The sequence below is a fragment of the Oncorhynchus tshawytscha genome, linkage group LG33, assembly GCF_018296145.1.
Source record: "Oncorhynchus tshawytscha isolate Ot180627B linkage group LG33, Otsh_v2.0, whole genome shotgun sequence".
Classification (NCBI taxonomy): Eukaryota; Metazoa; Chordata; class Actinopteri; order Salmoniformes; family Salmonidae; genus Oncorhynchus; species Oncorhynchus tshawytscha.
In genome coordinates, this window is record NC_056461.1 from 17,987,636 (window position 1) to 18,008,668 (window position 21,033).

Below are 21,033 nucleotides of genomic sequence, written 5' to 3' on the forward strand. Positions count from 1 at the left end.
GGGCAGCAGCAGCTGGGCTTTATTGGTGCAGATAAAAGGCCCCAGTGGACAGGCCCAGTCAGTGGGATTTATGGACACCTCTTGGCAGGGCAACAGAAAACCCAGAGAGGAGACAGAGAGAGGGTGAGGGAGAGAGGGAAGGAGGGAGAGCAATAGACAGAGGGAGGATGAGAAAGAGTTACATTCCTCTGGGCTAGACACACTAGGGTAGGGCTATGACACATTAAGAATGAAAAACAGCCACTTAAAGCTGTTTTGTTCTGTCATTGTGGTTTTCATCAGAGCATAGAATTTTGGAAGAAAATTGAAAGATCAACAAAAATCACTTCCTGATGTTTTAGAGTTATGCATTTTTATTTGGTCTGAGGGATGCACACCCACATGCACATATATACTCCACGAGTGTAGTTTACTTCAGTCCCTAATCTTGTGTCTGTGTGTGTCGGCCTCAGGTTTGCCTGCTGATCCTGCCGTGGAGGGCTTGTCCATGGAGCGGGCGAGGGAGCGTGACCGAGGCAGGCCTCAGGAGAGGAGGCATCACTCTGCTGCCGGGGAGAAGCAGCGCTACTACTCCTGTGAGCGCTACGGAGGCAGGGAGCACTACCACACCAAGTCAGCCGGACCGAGCCGCTCCACCTCCCCTGGAGAGACCCATGACCTGGGCCTCTTCAAGCAGGTGAGTGGACCTGGAGCTTGTGGTTTTAGGGTGGGATCATAGTGCTGCTTCAGGGTGAGATGATTCAGGTTAGAGTGGCCAGTATGCCGTCCATCCCTGCCTCTCAACTACTCTCTGATTTGTTTGCTGTCTCTTGCAGAGTATCGGCATGGCTAAAGGCAGCCAAGTGGTCTTAACTTCAGCGTTCAGCACGCCCTGCCGTGGGCGCAGACAGCTCCCCCAGACCCCCCTCACCCCCCGCCCCGCCGTGGCCTACAAGACCGCCAACTCCTCACCTGTGCAGTTTGGTGCCACGGGGCACAAGTCCAGTCTCAGCCGGGGCCTCTCAGAGCATAGCGCCCTGCTGGAGTCACCCGCCATGCCCGTCACCCGCATCGGCTCAGACCCCAACCTGGGCCCCCAGTCGCGGGGTGCCCCTCCACGCAGCCTCCCTGAGGAGCCTGATGACTTCCAGGACGCTGTGAGCACCCATGGAGGGGGAGGTGGATGCTCCCCCAGGACCTCTGCCTCAGCTTCCCATGGGGCTACTGAGCCTTCCTCTGCACCTGCCCCACAGGGCCGGGCTGGGGTCCCAAACGGGTACCACTTCACTCTGGGGGTCAACGCCGGTTCGAGTTCCAGCACCAGAGGAACTGGGAGCTTCCGGGAGAAGGAAGAGGATGACTGGTGTTAGCGTAGCTTACATCCCCCTTCACATGTCTGAAAGCGTTTTAGCTTGAACGTTGATGAACTCGCTCATGTTTTGTACAGATTACAGTACAGTGTTGATAATATATAATATATGCCATTTAGCAGACACTTTTAGCCAAAGCAACTTACAGTCATGCGTGCATACATTGTATGTATGGGTAGTCCCAGGACTCAAACCCACGACCCTGGCATTGCAAGCACCATGCTCTACCAACTGAGCTACAGAGGGCCACATGTCAGTTGATGTCAGTTCCTGTGTGCTCATAGGTGGCTAATGGAGACAGGTATATTCCAAGATGTGTTAAACATACAGAAAGTACTCTGAACAGGAAAACCATTCTTAGGGATGTTTTCTCTTTTCTTGGCAAATGGCACTAAAGGACGAAGGACACCTGATATTACATTTTATCAATTCCATTCTTTCACTGAAATGAAAGTTGATGGTGTGCAGAGCACATGTGAAATCCCTGTGAATATTTAAAGCGCTGGTCAGTCAAATAGTTTTAATAGATGAAAAAAAAGCCTAAATGTCTTCCTACGGTCTTTGGAGGAAAACAACTAAGACTGTGAACTGGTTTTTCTCTACAGTATTGACCAGATGAAAGCCTTTCTGTCCCCCTCTGTCCAGATCTAAAATGGGACTACGTTCTATTGCTGGCTAAAGGACAAAATGCCTATGAACACCATGCCTATGAACGGTTAAAAGCAGCAGGTGGCTGTCCTGTCGCCAGAATAACGGGCGCCATTTTCTATTCATTTCTACACGATGAATCGCCCCTGCTAGTTGACACCCAGCTGGTGATCTACTGTGCATGGGCCGACGTTCGTAATGGTGTGTCTTGTCCTGTAGTGTGTCTGCTGGCACTGGAAGTAATATGAGTAGAACCAGGAGGAACAAGTGATGATAATGATGCACTACCACCCAATCCCTTCCCTCTCTGCAGAAAATCCTTTAGTATCTCTTTAACTCTTTCTACACAAGAGCGTTGTTAGACTCCTGTTGGTACACTCTTAGAAAAAAAGCTTCCAAAAGGGGTTTTTGGCCCTTAGGAGAACCCTTTTAGGTTCGCTGTTGAACTCTCTGTGAAAAGGGTTCTATATGGAACCCAAAAGGCTTCTACCTGAAATCAAAAGGGTTCTACCTGGAACCAAAAAGGGTTCTCCTATGGGGACAGACGTATAACCCTTTTAGGTTCTAGATAGCACATTGTTTTCTAAGAGTGTCTTACCAGAGTCATATATAGAGAGTTGGGTCAATGCACTTTTTGTCTGAATGTTCCGAGACTGCCACTTTCTCCTCTATAGCCGTGGCTAATTGATAATTGGCGTTGTGCAGACTTGCAATACACATAATTCCAAATGCTAATCAATAGAAATGTATGTTAAATTCGCTGCTCTGTTTTGCTTGTTTACAACGGGTCATTTCTTAGGGAACTGTCATAGGCGCTCTCATATTGTTACATCACCAACATTTCAAGAATAGAGTTTTATATGGGTTCTAACATGGCGGATGTTCTAAAACCTGGCCTAATTCCCTCTTTCTATAACTCTGGGTATTACAGTAAGATGCATTACGGAGAGTATATGGTTAAGGAGGTATAGTATTGCTGCTGTTTTCCCGTGTCACCTATGACATGTTGAACTATTTCTGAACAACAACCCAAAACACAGAAGGACTGAAGATTCTAATTTATTTTTTATGGAACTATAACATTAAATGGAATATCTTTTCATGATGTTCATTTTTTGTAAGTTGTACCTAGTGCAAATGATATGAGTGTGGTTGGGTCGGTCAACTCTTTCTAACGTACTGCTCTAGTGGCTGAATACCAAGTGCCTATCATTAAATATATGTTATTATAGTTATAATTCAGCCTGACTTTTGTGATGTATCAACACTGGAGAGGGGAGGATGGAACGTATGATATAGGGTTTACGGTATAGGAGGTATACATAGTCACTGTTGTGCATATGAGTAAAAATGTATATAGTTGTAAAGCAAAGAGAGGTTTACTGAATTCAAGGAATACAGTAACAAGGCTTTCTCTTTGAACCTCCAATGAGGAAAAGAATGCATCAACACATTTTTTTTGTAATGATTATGTAAAATAGAGTCATAAGTAGGTCAGAACTACAGATCTAAAGCAAGCAATGTAATGCATGCCAGGGTTTTGAACTTGTCGAAGTTGTGTTTACTTTTGCTTAAGGGTGTATACAGAGCTTTTGCCTTTCTCTTCCAAAAATATACACTACTGCCAGAGTTAGATGGAAGGCAAAGTGGTTCCAAGGGGAAAAAGTGCCATTTGTGATTCCCTCCAACTAGGAAGTTTCACTTTACGTGTTCTTATTGATAGAAACAATATATTCAAGTATCATGTTTATAAACACTTGCCTCATATCTCTCATATATGAAGAGAAGTAGATTACATGTACAGTATGCTTATGAATTCTGCCACTTTTGCCCATATCTCATGGGTTAGTTTTCTTCCAAATATATTTATCCTGAAGGCAGGGTCGTGTGAAGGCCTTCACTAACTGATACATAGCCTACAACTTTGTGTCTTCGCAGGTATTGAAGGGTTGCGTTGACAGTTGACTCTTTCAAGTAGGGCTATGCAACAAGATGACACTTTTGGACTAACTCTCACTTGCCCTGTAACTTTACCCTCTGGGTTCTCCAGATTCAGGCTTTAGCACGATTGTGACCAAATTTGACTTTGGATATATTTACAAAGAGTTGTAAAAATGCAAATGTAGTATATAATGTACATTGAAAATGCATTGACAAAGGCACAATTATTAACAATTGAATTATGTCAAACAGGACATTTTGAGTTCAGCAGGTCTATTGCATGTAGCCTGATACAACCACCCAGATGTAAACATGTGTTTGTTTTTATTGTACGTTTTTATTGTACGGAATCAGAAATCACATTTATTTTGATCTATTTTGTTTTCTAGCGTCAGATGTATTGCGCAATCTATTTGATGGATCGTCAAAAGGTGAAGTACTAGACTTTGAATCGAAGACTTTACATTTGAACATGGCTATTTATAGGGGAAGGTACAGTAGCATTGTAGATTGCAAGAATCTTCCTTGGCCTCTAAAAGCCACTTTATGGTGCCCTAGTTGAGGAGAAAGCAGTGTGCACCCCTAGATCTGTGAACAGATCCTTTATTTTTTTCAACCTCACCCACCCCACCCCAACCCCAACCCCCCATTATTAGAGTGCCATTTTAAAACCACACCAGTTTGTCTCTGCATACCTCATCCAGATTTCCTGTGGCTATATTCCCTGGACATGTCATGTTTGCATGTTATGAAAAGTATGTGCATGTGCAAAAATAATATCATTTTTTTTATACAATCTATTCACTGGTTGTATTTTCTGAAGATCTTTAAATCATATGTTTTTGTTTCTGGAAAGACAAAAGAGCTTAAATATCAACATTTAAACAAAAGTATTGAACTATATTTGAACCATATGTGTGGTTTAGTGAAGAAGGATTATTTTCTGAGGTTCTGGAGCAACTGGGTCCTTTACTGTCGAATATGTTATATGACTGTCAATCCTACAGTCATTTATACCATTACATTTTGTATGAATTGAAGACCTTGAATAAAGATATACGAAAATGAATACAGAGAATGAGTTGGTGTATTTCTTGGTAATACTCACCTGCTTTATGGTGATATGTTTTGTTGTGGATATCTTTATTGTAAGAGTGGCATATAGGGGCTTGCTTTCCACTCAAATATACACTACCTTTCATTAGTTTGGGGTCACTTAGAAATGTCTTTGTTTTTGAAAGAAAAGCAAATTTTTTTTGTCCGTTAAAATAACATCAAATTGATCAGAAATACAATGTAGACATTGTTAATGTTGTAAATCACTATTGCAGCTGGAAATTGAAATTTTTAATAGCATATCTACATAGGCGTACAGAGGCCCATTATCAACAACCATCACTCCTGTGTTCCAATGGCACGTTGTGTTAGCTAATCCAAGTTTATCATTTTAAAAGGCTAATTGATCATTAGAAAACACTTTTGCAATTATGTTAGAACAGCTGAAAACTGTTGTTCTCATTAAAGAAGCAATATACAGTGGGGCAAAAAGGTATTTAGTCAGCCACCAATTGTGCAAGTTCTCCCACTTAAAAAGATGAGAGAGGCCTGTAATTTTCATCAAAGGTACACTTCAACTATGACAGACAAAATGAGAAAAAAATCCAGAAAATCACATTGTAGGATTTTTTATGAATTTATTTACAAATTATGGTGGAAAATAAGTATTTGGTCACCTACAAACAAGCAAGATTTCAGGCTCTCAGAGACCTGTAACTTCTTCTTTAAGAGGCTCCTCTGTCCTCCACTCGTTACCTGTATTAATGGCACCTGTTTGAACTTGTTATCAGTATAAAAGACACCTGTCCACAACCTCAAACAGTCACACTCCAAACTCCACTATGTCCAAGACCAAAGAGCTGTCGAAGGACACCAGAAACAAAATTGTAGACCTGCACCAGGCTGGGAAGACTGAATCTGCAATAGGTAAGCAGCTTGGTTTGAAGAAATCAACTGTGGGAGCAATTATTAGGAAATGGAAGACATACAAGACCACTGATAATCTCCCTCGATCTGGGGCTCCACGCAAGATCTCACCCGGTGGGGTCAAAATGATCACAAGAACGGTGAGCAAAAATCCCAGAACCACACGGGGGGACCTAGTGAATGACCTGCAGAGAGCTGGGACCAAAGTAACAAAGCCTACCACCAGTAACACACTACGCCGCCAGGGACTCAAATCCTGCAGTGCCAGACTTGTCCCCCCTGCTTAAGCCAGTACATGTCCAGGCCCATCTGAAGTTTGCTAGAGAGCATTTGGATGATCCAGAAGAAGATTGGGAGAATGTCATATGGTCAGATGAAACCAAAATATAACTTTTTTGTAAAAACTCAACTCGCCGTGTTTGGAGGACAAATGCTGAGTTGCAACCAAAGAACCCCATACCTACTGTGAAGCATGGGGGTGGAAACATCATGCTTTGGGGCTGTTTTTCTGCAAAGGGACCAGGACGACTGATCCGTGTAAAGGAAAGAATGAATGGGGCCATGTATCATGAGATTGTGAGTGAAAACCTCCTTCCATCAGCAAGGGCATTGAAGATGAAACGTGGCTGGGTCTTTCAGCATGACAATGATCCCAAACACACCGCCCGGGCAACGAAGGAGGGGCTTCGTAAGAAGTCTCCAGATCTCAACCCCATAGAAAATCTTTGGAGGGAGTTGAAAGTCCGTGTTGCCCAGCAACAGCCCCAAAACATCACTGCTCTAGAGGAGATCTGCATGGAGGAATGGGCCAAAATACCAGCAACAGTGTGTGAAAACATTGTGAAGACTTACAGAAAACGTTTGACCTCTGTCATTGCCAACTAAGGGTATATAACAAAGTATTGAGATAAACTTTTGTTATTGACCAAATACTTATTTTCCACCATAATTTGCAAATAAACTCATAAAAAATTCTACAATGTGATATTCTGGATTGTTTTTTCCCATTTTGTCTGTCATAGTTGAAGTGTACCTATGATGAAAATTACAGGCCTCTCTCATCTTTTTAAGTGGGAGAACTTGCACAATTGGTGGCTGACTAAATACTTATTTGCCCCACTGTAACTGGCCTTCTTTAGACTAGTTGAGTATTTTAGTATGCCTCATTTTTGTCCTTGAGCCCCCACACGGGACAATTTCTTTCCTCGAGGCCCCCACACTGGACAATTAATTTTGTTGAGGCCCCGTTATTATCCAGATAATAATCATTCCCCCCCCCAAAAAAAAATCGAAGTTAGATAGGCCCTCTGGGCTAAAAATGGACCAGCCCATGCCAGATGGCCAGTCTGCCCCTGACCGGTCCCCAATACAACTTATTCTCCAATTTATTTGAATATCCTGCCTGAAGTACTTGCCTGGAGAGGGGAGCTGTCTCCCACTAGCCTAGTCTGTCACATGCTTGATGCAGAGGTGTGCGGACCTTAGAAGGGTTTCATTGGTTTGAATCGCGAGGGTGGGCGGGGAGCTGTGGTGTATTTGCGCGCGAGCTCTTCTTGAATGAGAGAAGGTGGAGAGGTTGCCACAGATGCTTTTAGAGAGAGATATTCAAAACAATTCAGCTAATGTTATATTCATGAAATATACATATTTGTCTCAGAACTTAAGTGATTTTGCTTTCAGTGATTTATAAGTGAGACGTTTTGAGTGAAAGGGAAACCTTTGACTTTACCAAAAATGCATAGCACCGTTGGATGTTTCCGCCTCCCCATCCCATCAACCTGAGGACGCATTTATTTTTACCAGTAATACATTGTTCGACGTTAATTGATTTAAACAGTTTAGGACTTTCTGATATTGAAGGAAAATGTTGTTCTGGGTGGTAAAGTGGACATGTTGTCTACTAGTGCTCTTCAAAATCAGCGCTGCCTCTGTTGACGCTGGACGCACAGACTCTCCTGGCGAGTCAGGGTCGGGGATGCTACCAACAGGTGAGGAAGGACATGTGGTTTGCCGAAATAATGTGTGAATACATTTGATGAGTGAATGTATCTTTAAGCCTGGCCATATAGCTATGACATCGATGTGCTTTTGTAATGTCCCTCGCAGTAGTGCTGCAAAGTCAACTTAGACTGTCACCTAGCCAGCCTACTGTTTTTGTCATAATACATTGATTTCACAATTATTCAATTATTCAAGGAACGATATTGGGTGGACTCTACATTCTTGTCATATAACTTCTGGGCCTCATTGAGCCGCTAATGTTTAATTAAATTTTTCTAAGGGGGAATAAGTGTTTCATCTTTATCTTATCTTCTTTGTCAGATTTGTCACATCACATTTGTATTCTTTCTGGGAACAATTATATTGAAGTAACCCCTAGTTATTTCACTCTGAATTATTTCTAAAATGTACTCTTTTCTGAAACATCCCTTAATGTCATCATATGTATTTAAGTAGACTTAGATGCTGTCATCAGCTATGTTTATGTGCCACCTCCAGCACAGCATGCTCTTTAGAGCCAGAGCAGATTTGAGCACACTCTGATAATGTGCCATAATCATTGGCAAGATTAATTAACCCTCCTTGGACTGATTTCCTGGCTGTCCAGTTTGAACCTTATTAGGTTACATTCTGCATGGGAACTTCTTGCAGACAACTCCACTATCAGTCCTATTTATTACCGTAAGCCAGGAGGCTGTCCAAAAAGAGTGCAATATAGAGTCTCTAATTGATCGTTGTCAACCATCCTCCCCCTGGTACCCAACCCCTTATCTCATCTTGTCTTTTGTGCCACCTCTCTCTTGAAATGGGTGCTCAGCTTTTAACCTCCATTTTAAGAGCTCTTGGCACATGGTGAAATCAAGACACTTGTCAACAGTCACAGCAATGAAGGGGGTTGACAACCTCCCTTGAAGACTCAACACAAAGCACAGTGAAGTAACTGCTTTCCAACACTCGTACAGTATGATGACACACTGTTTAAACATCACTGACAAATGAGGATTGCGTTCGAACACAGTTCAAAGTTGTCTGTCTCGACAGTTTGGCCATATACACACTGGCAAAGCTTTGTGATACTGTAGCTCTTGAATTGCTCTCACAGGTATTACCATACGTCTAACGATGCCGTAAGGTCAGAGGATCTGAGTAGTACTGTGTTATCAGAGCACTCCCTGGGGATCAGAGCTCATCTCCAGCTGGGCTCCAGAAAGCTGTTGACATATGCAACAATATCAGTGACAGTACTATCATTATCAGTGACAGTACTATCAATATCAGTGACAGAACTATTTTCCAAATATACTATTATCACATTTCCTCAGATATCTTTAGGTCTGTTTTGTATTTGTATTTATTATAGATTCCCGTTAGTTCCTGCCAAGGCAGCAGCTACTCTTCCTGGGGTCCAGCAAAATTAAGGCTGTTCTACATTTTTTAAAACATTACAATACATTTCTAACAGATTTCAGAACATATTCAGTTGCCACATAAGGGACCAAATAATCGTTGTCTGAAAAGACAAGACCATGCTAAAGACTCGAATTAGACTGTTAAAGTGACAGACAAATCCTGGGGTGATGTTGACTGAATCCAGCCCCAAGTTCGGTGTCGAATGTTTTTACGGAATGTTTTGAGAGGGGTCCCTGGAGTCGTTGCGGATGGCAGAGCGCGAACTCTTTCTTTGACAACCGTGATTATGTAATGTTAAGATAATAGTCCTCTAGGCAGCCATATAAATAAGCCTTGTGAGGTGGTTACTCATTGATTTAGATTGTATTACTATTATACTCTGTAGTAAAAATAGCTTGGCTCACCTGGGGGCTTTGCTAATTCTGTTGATACTAAGAATGATGACCAGTATCAGAGAAGGCCTAAACATAGTTGAGCTCAATAACCTAATAACCTAATAATTTTATCCCACTGGGTGGGAGCTGAGGGGTTATTGTCATAGCAAAAGTGACTAAACCCACAGCAATGTGTTAAAGGTGACGGTGACCTCATACAGTATAGCTGTCTGCACTGTAATTGCGCTGGGTGTGGTGGACTTTGGTGGCAACAACACCTTTGAGACTTTGCTATAGTGTGCAGGGAGATTCTGTACATCATCCCCAGCAGGTACCCTCCATGATCTATCATATAAGAATCACTCAACGGGTGCATATTTGAACTCTCTCCAACTGTGAGGAATTACATACTGCACGATTGCAGCCTTTCAGCAGCGGTTGATAAATCGGCTTCATTTTTTCAACAGCTTTTGTATTAAAGGTCCTACAGTGGTGATTTGTCTGTTTGACTTGAGTGCCAGCCCTGGTTTGGCATGACAGAGTAGACTAGAGCAAAGAGGAGCAGTGTAGTCGCTCAATCTAAGGAATGAGCTATCGAAAACAGGTTGTTATCTCTGATATCACTCTGGATCTCTATCCAACCAGTTTCAAGCTGTGCTATCTGAGTCCTCGTCGTGTTTGGAATACTAGCACCCTTGCCCCATTATTTTGAACCTCAGAGTTGTGGATCATAAAAGCATACTGCAATTCTCAGAATGTAGAACATCTGTTGTCGAGCAAGTTGAAAAAGATGAGTTTGTATTCACTCAGTCAATATTTTTTATTCTGTACAAGCTTCCTTCTTTTCACTCTGTCAATTGGGTTACTATTGTGGAGTAACTACAATATTGATCCATCATCAGTTTTCTCCTATCACAGCCGTTAAACTCTGTAACTGTCTTAAAGTCACCACTGGCCTCATGGTAAAATCCCTGAGGGGTTTCCTTCCTCTCTGGTAACTGAGTTAGGAATGACGCTTGTATCTTTGTGCTCAAAGGGATATTCAATGTCCAAGTTTTTATTTTTACCCATCTACCAATAGGTGCCCTTCTTTGCGAGGCATTGGAAAACGTCCCTCGTCATTGTGGTTGAATATGTGTTTCAAATTCACTGCTCGACTGAGGGGCCTTACAGATTTGGGTAACACACCAGCATTATAACATGTTATGACACAGTCATAACAGCTGACATAACTTGTCACAACCTGTCATAATATGGTCATAACACTGTCACAATAACATAACAATGACACATATACAGTATTTAGACCTGTTATGACATATATTGCAGTATTTTATGGCTGTTTAAGAGTGTAAGCCAATCTGGCTTATATGATTATGATGGTCATAATGCTTCTTACAGTGTCATAATGTGTATTTTCTTAGTCCCAAGTAAAGTGACACAGGATGTATATAATGCTTCGAGACAGTGTCATAAACTGTATTTTCTACAAGTTATTTAAAATATGATTGAAGAAAAACATGAGTGTAAAGAATTCATCACAACAACAACAAAGGATTTCAGAAACAAACTTTCAAACGAAAGGAAACTTCTTGGCAGGGAAAAAATACATTTAAGTAAATGTGGATTTTGACACACCCTTATATAAGTGTCATAACCATCCATAAAATAACACAAAATATGTCTCAACAGGTGTAAATATATGGATCATGACAGTGTTATGAACATATTATGACAGGTTATGACAAGTTGTGTCAACTGTTATGACATTATGACATGGTTGTGACTGTGTCATAACGTGTTCTGATGCTTGGTGTGTGGGGTACAGAGATGGGGCAGTCATTCAAAAATCCTGTGAGAAATCTCTTAACGATCGGACCCTTTTTTTCAATTTTCGCCTAAAATGACATACCAAAATCCAACTGCCTGTAGCTCAGGACCTTAAGCAATGATATGCATATAATTGATACCATTTGAAAAGAAACACTTTGAAGTTTGTGGAAGTATGAAATAAATGTAGGAGAATATAACACATTCAATCTGGTAAAAGATAATACAAACAAAAAAACATGTGTTTTCTATATATATATTTTCATCATCTTTGAAACGCAAGAGAAAGGCAATAATATAATATAGGAGTCTAGGCACAATTTAGATTTTGGCCACTAGATGGCAGCAGTGGGTGTGTAAAGTCTCAGATTGATCCAGTGAAGCATTGCAATACTGCACAATATTTTCTATCAAGTCTGCCTAAATGTGCTGAAACAAAATACAAAATGTAAGTTTACACACTCCCAGGAATATCATACATGATGTATCATTAGTTTATACACTAACTTTCACACATCTAGATGGCCGGACGGGGTGGGTGTGGAGCCAGAGACAGCAGTGGGTTCAAACTGTAGAACCCAGTTCCTACATTTGAATATAAAAATGGATTTTATCAAACAAAACTATGCCACATTTTAACTCTGGGACCCCTAGGATGAAAAATCAGAGCAAGATTAATTCATTTTTTATTTTATTTTTTATTTCACCTTTATTTAACCAGGTAGGCTAGTTGAGAACAGGTTCTCATTTGCAACTGCGACCTGGCCAAGATAAAGCATAGCAGTGTGAACAGACAACACAGAGTTACACATGGAGTAAGTCAATAACACAGTAGAAAAAAAGGGGAGTCTATATACATTGTGTGCAAAAGGGATGAGGAGGTAGGCGAATAATTAAAATTTTGCAGATTAATAACACTGGAGTGATAAATGATCAGATGGTCATGTATAGGTAGAGATATTGGTGTGCAAAAGAGCAGAAAAGTAAATAAATAAAAACAGTATGGGGATGAGGTAGGTAAAAATGGGTGGGCTATTTACCGATAGACTATGTACAGCTGCAGCGATCGGTTAACTGCTCAGACAACAGATGTTTGAAGTTGGTGAGGGAGATAAAAGTCTCCAACTTCAGCGATTTTTGCAATTCGTTCCAGTCACAGGCAGCAGAGAACTGGAACGAAAGGCGGCCAAATGAGGTGTTGGCTTTAGGGATGATCAGTGAGATACACCTGCTGGAGCGCGTGCTACGGATGGGTGTTGCCATCGTGACCAGTGAACTGAGATAAGGCGGAGCTTTACCTAGCATGGACTTGTAGATGACCTGGAGCCAGTGGGTCTGGTGACGAATATGTAGCGAGGGCCAGCCGACTAGAGCATGCAAGTCGCAGTGGTGGGTGGTATAAGGTGCTTTAGTGACAAAACGGATGGCACTGTGATAAACTGCATCCAGTTTGCTGAGTAGAGTGTTGGAAGCAATTTTGTAGATGACATCGCCGAAGTCGAGGATCGGTAGGATAGTCAGTTTTACTAGGGTAAGTTTGGCGGCGTGAGTGAAGGAGGCTTTGTTGCGGAATAGAAAGCCGATTCTTGATTTGATTTTCGATTGGAGATGTTTGATATGAGTCTGGAAGGAGAGTTTACAGTCTAGCCAGACACCTAGGTACTTATAGATGTACACATATTCAAGGTCGGAACCATCCAGGGTGGTGATGCTGGTCAGGCGTGCGGGTGCAGGCAGCGAACGGTTGAAAAGCATGCATTTGGTTTTACTAGCGTTTAAGAGCAGTTGGAGGCCACGGAAGGAGTGTTGTATGGCATTGAAGCTCGTTTGGAGGTTAGATAGCACAGTGTCCAAGGACGGGCCGGAAGTATATAGAATGGTGTCGTCTGCGTAGAGGTGGATCAGGGAATCACCCGCAGCAAGAGCAACATCATTGATATATACAGAGAAAAGAGTCGGCCCGAGGATTGAACCCTGTGGCACCCCCATAGAGACTGCCAGAGGACCGGACAGCATGCCCTCCGATTTGACACACTGAACTCTGTCTGCAAAGTAATTGGTGAACCAGGCAAGGCAGTCATCCGAAAAACCGAGGCTACTGAGTCTGCCGATAAGAATATGGTGATTGACAGAGTCGAAAGCCTTGGCAAGGTCGATGAAGACGGCTGCACAGTACTGTCTTTTATCGATGGCGGTTATGATATCGTTTAGTACCTTGAGCGTGGCTGAGGTGCACCCGTGACCGGCTCAGAAACCCGATTGCACAGCGGAGAAGGTACGGTGGGATTCGAGATGGTCAGTGACCTGTTTGTTGACTTGGCTTTCGAAGACCTTAGATAGGCAGGGCAGGATGGACATAGGTCTGTAACAGTTTGGGTCCAGGGTGTCTCCCCCTTTGAAGAGGGGGATGACTGCGCCAGCTTTCCAATCCTTGGGGATCTCAGACGATATGAAAGAGAGGTTGAACAGGCTGGTAATAGGGGTTGCGACAATGGCGGCGGATAGTTTCAGAAATAGAGGGTCCAGATTGTCAAGCCCAGCTGATTTGTACGGGTCCAGGTTTTGCAGCTCTTTCAGAACATCTGCTATCTGGATTTGGGTAAAGGAGAACCTGGAGAGGCTTGGGCGAGTAGCTGCGGGGGGATCGGAGCTGTTGGCTGAGGTTGGAGTAGCCAGGCGGAAGGCATGGCCAGCTGTTGAGAGATGCTTGTTGAAGTTTTCGATAACCATGGATTTATCGGTGGTGACCGTGTTACCTAGCCTCAGTGCAGTGGGCAGCTGGGAGGAGGTGCTCTTGTTCTCCATGGACTTCACAGTGTCCCAGAACCTTTTGGAGTTGGAGCTACAGGATGCAAACTTCTGCCTGAAGAAGCTGGCCTTAGCTTTCCTGACTGACTGCGTGTATTGGTTCCTGACTTCCCTGAACAGTTGCATATCGCGGGGACTATTCGATGCTATTGCAGTCCGCCACAGGATATTTTTGTGCTGGTCGAGGGCAGTCAGGTCTGGAGTGATCCAAGGGCTGTATCTGTTCTTAGTTCTGCATTTTTTGAACGGAGCATGCTTATCTAAAATGGTGAGGAAGTTACTTTTAAAGAATGACCAGGCATCCTCAACTGACGGGATGAGGTCAATGTCCTTCCAGGATACCCGGGCCAGGTCGATTAGAAAGGCCTGCTCACAGAAGTGTTTTAGGGAGCGTTTGACAGTGATGAGGGGTGGTCGTTTGACTGCGGCTCCGTAGCGGATACAGGCAATGAGGCAGTGATCGCTGAGATCCTGGTTGAAGACAGCAGAGGTGTATTTGGAGGGCCAATTGGTCAGGATAACGTCTATGAGGGTGCCCTTGTTTACATATTTAAGGTTGTACCTGGTGGGTTCCTTGATGATTTGTGTGAGATTGAGGGCATCTAGCTTAGATTGTAGGACTGCCGAGGTGTTAAGCATATCCCAGTTTAGGTCACCTAACAGAACAAACTCTGAAGCTAGATGGGGGGCGATCAATTCACAAATGGTGTCCAGGGCACAGCTGGGAGCTGAGGGGGTCGGTAGCAGGCGGCAACAGTGAGAGACTTATTTCTGGAGAGAGTAATTTTCAAAATTAGTAGTTTGAACTGTTTGGGTATGGACCTGGAAAGTATGACATTACTTTGCAGGCTCTCTCTCAGTAAACTGCAACTCCTCCCCTTTGGCAGTTCTATCTTGACGGAAAATGTTATAGTTGGGTATGGAAATCTCAGAATTTTTGGTGGCCTTCCTGAGCCAGGATTCAGACACGGCAAGGACATCAGGGTTAGCAGAGTGTGCTAAAGCAGTGAGTAAAACAAACTTAGGGAGGAGGCTTCTGATGTTGACATGCATGAAACCAAGGCTTTTTCGATCACAGAAGTCAACAAATGAGGGTGCCTGGGGACATGCAGGGCCTGGGTTTACCTCCACATCACCCGCGGAACAGAGGAGGAGTAGAATGAGGGTGTGGCTAAAGGCTATCAAAACTGGTCGCCTAGAGCGTTGGGGACAGAGAATAAAAGGAGCAGATTTCTGGGCATGGTAGAATATATTCAGGGCATAATGCGCAGACAGGGGTATGGTGGGGTGCGGGTACAGCGGAGGTAAGCCCAGGCACTGGGTGATGATGAGAGAGGTTGTATCTCTGGACATGCTGGTTGTAATGGGTGAGGTCACCGCATGTGTGGGAGGTGGGACAAAGGAGGTATCAGGGATATGAAGAGTGGAACCCTGGGGCTCCATTGTAAACTAAAACAATGATAACTAACCTGAACAACAGTATACAAGGCATATTGACATTTGAGAGAGACATACAGCGAGGCATACAGTAATCACAGGTGTTGAATTGGGAGAGCTAGCTAAAACAGTAGCTAAAACAGTAGGTGAGACAACAACAGCTAATCAGCTAGCACAACAACAGCAGGTAAAATGGCGATGACTAGGCAGGGAGGGTCGGATTAACTACACACAGAGCCTGAGTGCAGCTGGGGCCGACAGATAAAACATAAACAAGCAGAATGGAGTACCGTGATTAATGGACAGTCCAGCATGCATCAGCTATGTAGCCAAGTGATCAGAGTCCAGGGGGCAGCGGTGGATGGGGCAGGGAAGCTGGACTGGCGAGTATTATCCAGGTAAGGTAAAAGCCGCTAGCAGTGGCTAACAATGACTAAATAGCTTGTAGCTAGTTAGCTGGTTAGCTTCTGGAGGTTCTTGAGTGTGTTCTAAAAATAAAAAATAATAGCGATTCCGTATCACATTGGGTGAGGCAGGTTACCGGAAGGTATAAACAAATTAAAAATCGAAAAGAGATTGAAAGTAAATATGGGTCCAGTGAGTGTTTGGGACGCGGCGATTCAGACGGTTAGCAGGCCTGTGCTAACAAGCTAACAGTTAGTAGGCCGGGGCTAAACAAGGTAGCAGTTAGTGGACCGGGGCTAAACGAGGTAGCAGTTAGCGGACCGGGGCTAAACAAGCTAAACAAACAACAGTTAGCAGGCCGAATTAGCAAGCAAGGAGAATTCATGTAAGTATATTATATACCTTCAGAGGTGAATGTATCAAACCAGTTGCTGTGATACATTTTTTATTGTTGTGCACTCTCCTCAAAGAATAGCATGGCATTCTTTCACTGTAATAGCTACTGTAAATTGGACAGTGCAGTTAGATTAACAGGAATGTAATCTTTCTGCCCATATCAGATATGTCTATGTCCTGGAAAGTTTGCTGTTACTTACAACGTCATTCTAGTCACATTGGCACACGTTAGTAACAACCGTCACGGTATAAGGACACCGATCCTATGGGATCTTTCAGAGGTTAAACACTATTATTGCACACAGAGTGAGTCCATACAGTTTATTATGTGACTTGTTAAGCATATTTTTACTCCTGAACTTGTTTAGGGTAGCCATATCAAAGGGGTTGAATACTTATTGACTTAAGACATTTCAGCTTTTGATTTGTTATTCATTTGCAAATGTTTTGAAAAACATAAATCCACTTTTACATTATGGGGTATTGTGTGTAGAAACATCTATTTTAAATTCAGGCTGTAACACAACAAAATGTGAAAAAAAGTCAAGGGGTGTGAATACTTTCTGAAGGCATTGTAAATACCTGTTCCTCAATGAGGAGGATATTGTTTATTTTTCTCTTGCAATCTCATCCAGTCTGCATGCTCGTAACACTTATCTAGCACATTGTCATCTCCCTGTCGCCCCCAGACGACCAGTTCAGAGGAACGGTACCAACCATGTCTGCTGGCAGGTTGAGCTCATGATGTCATTGTCAATATAATGCCAGATCCATAACCATGCATCTGCATCCAATGAAACGCGATCCAAGCTGCGGCTCTGTTGAGAGTGTGTCTGGAGCATATTACCAGCTGAGCCAGGCAGAGGCACACACAATGTGGCATGCACACCTAACTCCCTCCACCAGCAGTCCAGTCTCGGCTGTGAACCGGGTCGTGAACAGAATCAGGAGTTGTCCAATGGGCACAAGCCATATGCTGGGCCAGAACCTGGGCCATTATCTTTCTACAGGAGAAATAGAAACAGATTGTAGATTGTGTGGGTTGATACTGTACAGAGTAGTCATTTGTTCAGATGGTTGGTGTGCTACAGGAGAATCAGAGGGTATACCACAGGGTTTGGTGCTGTGGCCAGTATACAGTATGTTTGTGGTGTTTTTGTTCAACCTGTTTTGCAAAGCGTTAGCTACAACCTTGCCTGGCCTCAGTGGGCAATTTGAAAAGGTAGGGTGTCTATCTCTGTCTATCAGTTAAACATAGTTATTCGGTTTACATGCTCCATAATCAATGTGCAGCCCACAAAACACATGCCAGGCTGTAACAAAATAGAGGTGAGTAATGTGGTAAGGGTTATTTAATGAACCTGACATGCTGCAATTGTGTCCATTTATCCCTTGTAATACATTCTTGAGTTCCTCTACAGGCTCGTAAATGTTAAACACCTGCCAATTCAGAGGTCCACCCAGTTATTGTTGACTCCAAACAGTGTGGTAGCAACCAAGGCCATAACACAGTGACAATGCGCAGATTTATTTTGATTTTATACAAAATGCACCTGGCGTCTCAGGTGATGCCTTGTACAGGGGCCTTTCTTGCACTGTCTCTTTCTGTGTCTGTGTATTCCCATCTCTCATACCCATTTTTCTTTTCTTTCCGTCTTCCCCTAGCCAGCTTTCTCAATTTGTCTCTTGCTCTTTTTCAATGTCTCATTCGCACAGAAACATCCCGTCTCTGTCTCTTTTTCCTTCTCTCTCTCTCTCTACCCCCTCTTGGCTTCTGCTGTTGATTTCATTTGAGAAAGTATGTCCCATGAAAAACCACACTGTCTTTCCACTTACAGTCAATAAGGGGGAGCCTAGCCCAGGTGTCCAAGAAAAACTCCAGTCCTGGCAGGCTTGCTGCAGATATGTGCCTAATAGCAGGCTCTGACTTCACTTTTCACCACAATGCCCTCTGGGAGCCCCTAAAACTATCACGGTACTGTAATTCATCATTTTTTTAAAGTCAAGGTGTGGGGGCCAGACGGCTGGTTTTAACTGGAGCAGCTGTGACGTGTAACTGCCCTAACATGCTGCTTGTGTTCTGCAAAATAGATGCCAGATGATGCAATGTTGTTTCATGCTGGTTACACATTTTCTCTCTCATACACACATCACATTCCCGTTTTGAGCCACAGTACAACGGTACAAAACTGTTTCTCCTGGCATACACTCAGGTCCATTGACCAGCTGGCTTCTCAGTGACCCTTGTCTGACATCATCACTGTGCACTAAATCTGAAAATAAATACACCACTCTCCCCTGCCCTATTAGGGTCAAACATGCCATTCATGTTCCTCTTTAGTCTGCCTTCAAGTATGCCATTGGATGGGACTACAGGTGGGATCAGAAAACATTCTACAGAGTTTCAAGCTGTGGTTTTTGACTCATCAACATCTTTACAAGTGTCATTCTAAACAATGATTCGGAAACATGGCGGTCTTCTTTGTCTTATCACTCGCGAGGAGGCGTTCAACAGTCCCATCAAATCTTCAGAAGTTTTGACTGCAATCCATCTGAGGCTCCAGGGGGATTTTGATTCTTCTTCTTATGTCATTTATTTTTTAGAAGCCATGTCTTGCCAGCCAGGTCTAGCCTGGTTGCCAAAATCAACATTCAACATGCTAGTTTGCTAATAAGATCAAACGAAAGGCTTGTGACATGTTAATAAGTGTCCTTCACTCTGATGTACAGTAAATGTGCGGATCTCTATCTTCATTTTGCTTTTGACTGATCTTGATTGATGAAGGACCTGAGGTAAAAGACTGTTTTGACAAACGGAACTTCACACATCCAACGGAGGACAGCCAGAGGGAGACGCATAAGTACATCTTGGCGTTGTTTTTTGTTTTCTCTTTTCTCTTTTTTCCTCCTTGGTTTCCTCACATGAACCATGTTCTTTCTCTGAAATTCCTCTTGTGTCTCTGTCAGGACACGTTAAGCTTATTGTTTACTTTAGGCTGATTGATATGTGTTGAAGTCCCTGCTCAGTTCTGCATGTCGCATGCTCTCAGCAGGGTCGTGACCGTCAGGGTTGAGCAAAGCGTCCAGAAGCTCAAGGCCTTTTAAAGTCTTTGGAGGTGTTTAGCTTGTGGAGGGGCTCCATCATTGACTGGTCCCTTTTCATAGTGGAGCCCGGAGCTGTGTCAATTTCATCAAAACAGCCCCCCAACAAGGTATTTTAGCAAGGGTTTTTTACTATGATCTTGTGTGATTGTGTGTACGCATGTTCGAGTGTGTATATTCATTTGTCTGTCTTTGTGTAGAACTGTGTGTGTTTGTGACATATGGGATTTTGTGAGGACGGATGTGATAAACTGCATCACTGAGAAGCTTTTCTTGTTTTGTTGAGGCTCTGGTAAATTAATGTAGTCTGGATGTACCAAATGGCTCCACTACAAAAGACCCCGTACCCTTTCATTAAGATGGAGCCCAGAATGACTGAGTTCACCCGTCCACTGGATGCACACCCTGACTCCCAAATGTGTCCTCATTGCCACCTTCAGCGCCAGCCAATCATTCAGACTGTAAATGCTGAATTCCCTCCGCAGTTGATCGATGGCTCTATGTGCCATGACCTCATGTCAAGCAACGGCCCCTTTAATTCACATACTTAAAAAAGTTACTAACATTCTCGCTCCCTCACTAAAGACGTCTGCGAATGTTTTGCTGAAGGAGGACATGACCACTTGGATCCCTGTCATTGTTAAAGGAAACTGTCCCTCTCAGCGCCACTGGTGCAAGTGAGTGTGATGTAACAGACTATGTTCTGTGCTGTTGACAGATGTGAGGAGAAAACCATTACACAGCGTTATACAGAGACACACTCTATGATAATGTCATTCGGAGGAATTAACCCTTTTTTGGGGGGTCACTTGAAACAGAGTGAAGACAGGATCCCTCGGAGATGGATTGTATGCTATGTCCATTTTACAAATGTCTTAGCTATTTCAGCATTCATCCCATTCTCTTCAACCAAGGAGATGCTTATAAGGCTTGTGGTAGGTACAGCACTACCCTTGAATTTAGAATTTCAACAGTTTGGAATAGTGTTGAGGGTTAATTCTTAGGGAAATGTCTTATATTGACCTGACAGGACGGAGCGCAACAGAGTGTGAGGGAAGGGGTCTTGCTGTATGGTCTCGCTGTATGGCGTGGGACCCCTGGACTGGTAAACCTGCCAACAAGGGGTCATAGTTTCACTAGTTCCCTGAAGAACAACATGCTGAAATGAACATGCTTCTGGGGTCAGCATCGTGACAGCCGATGGCCAGCATAGGCCAAGCCCTGTAAAAATCTTTACAAGATGTTTTACAAGCACGGCCTTGTCAGTGGAACTTTGGGGTTGTGTTACCCCTTACATGGTGCCCTACTTGATAACGATGACCTTAGCCAGACATTGTCAGCTGTTATGT

The 21,033-nt window shown here is 43.3% G+C and overlaps 2 protein-coding genes across 5 annotated transcripts in view; both read left to right on the forward strand.

Annotated features, from left to right (window-relative positions):
• The window catches only part of LOC112234449 (voltage-dependent N-type calcium channel subunit alpha-1B-like), a 213,817-nt gene extending 208,810 nt beyond the window's left edge, over window positions 1-5,007 (forward strand). For all 3 annotated transcript variants that reach the window (XM_042311164.1, XM_042311163.1, XM_042311165.1), the window contains exons 46-47: window positions 453-676; window positions 816-5,007. In XM_042311164.1, coding sequence (XP_042167098.1) covers window positions 453-676; window positions 816-1,349 — 758 coding nt within the window. In that variant the 3' untranslated portion in view covers window positions 1,350-5,007. The remainder of the gene's footprint in view (window positions 1-452; window positions 677-815) is intronic.
• A 2,464-nt stretch (window positions 5,008-7,471) lies between these two features.
• The window catches only part of si:ch211-196i2.1 (collagen alpha-1(I) chain), a 149,176-nt gene continuing 135,614 nt past the window's right edge, over window positions 7,472-21,033 (forward strand). For both annotated transcript variants that reach the window (XM_024402588.2, XM_042311149.1), the window contains exon 1: window positions 7,472-7,909. In XM_024402588.2, the coding sequence (XP_024258356.2) occupies window positions 7,786-7,909 (124 nt within the window). In that variant the 5' untranslated portion in view covers window positions 7,472-7,785. The remainder of the gene's footprint in view (window positions 7,910-21,033) is intronic.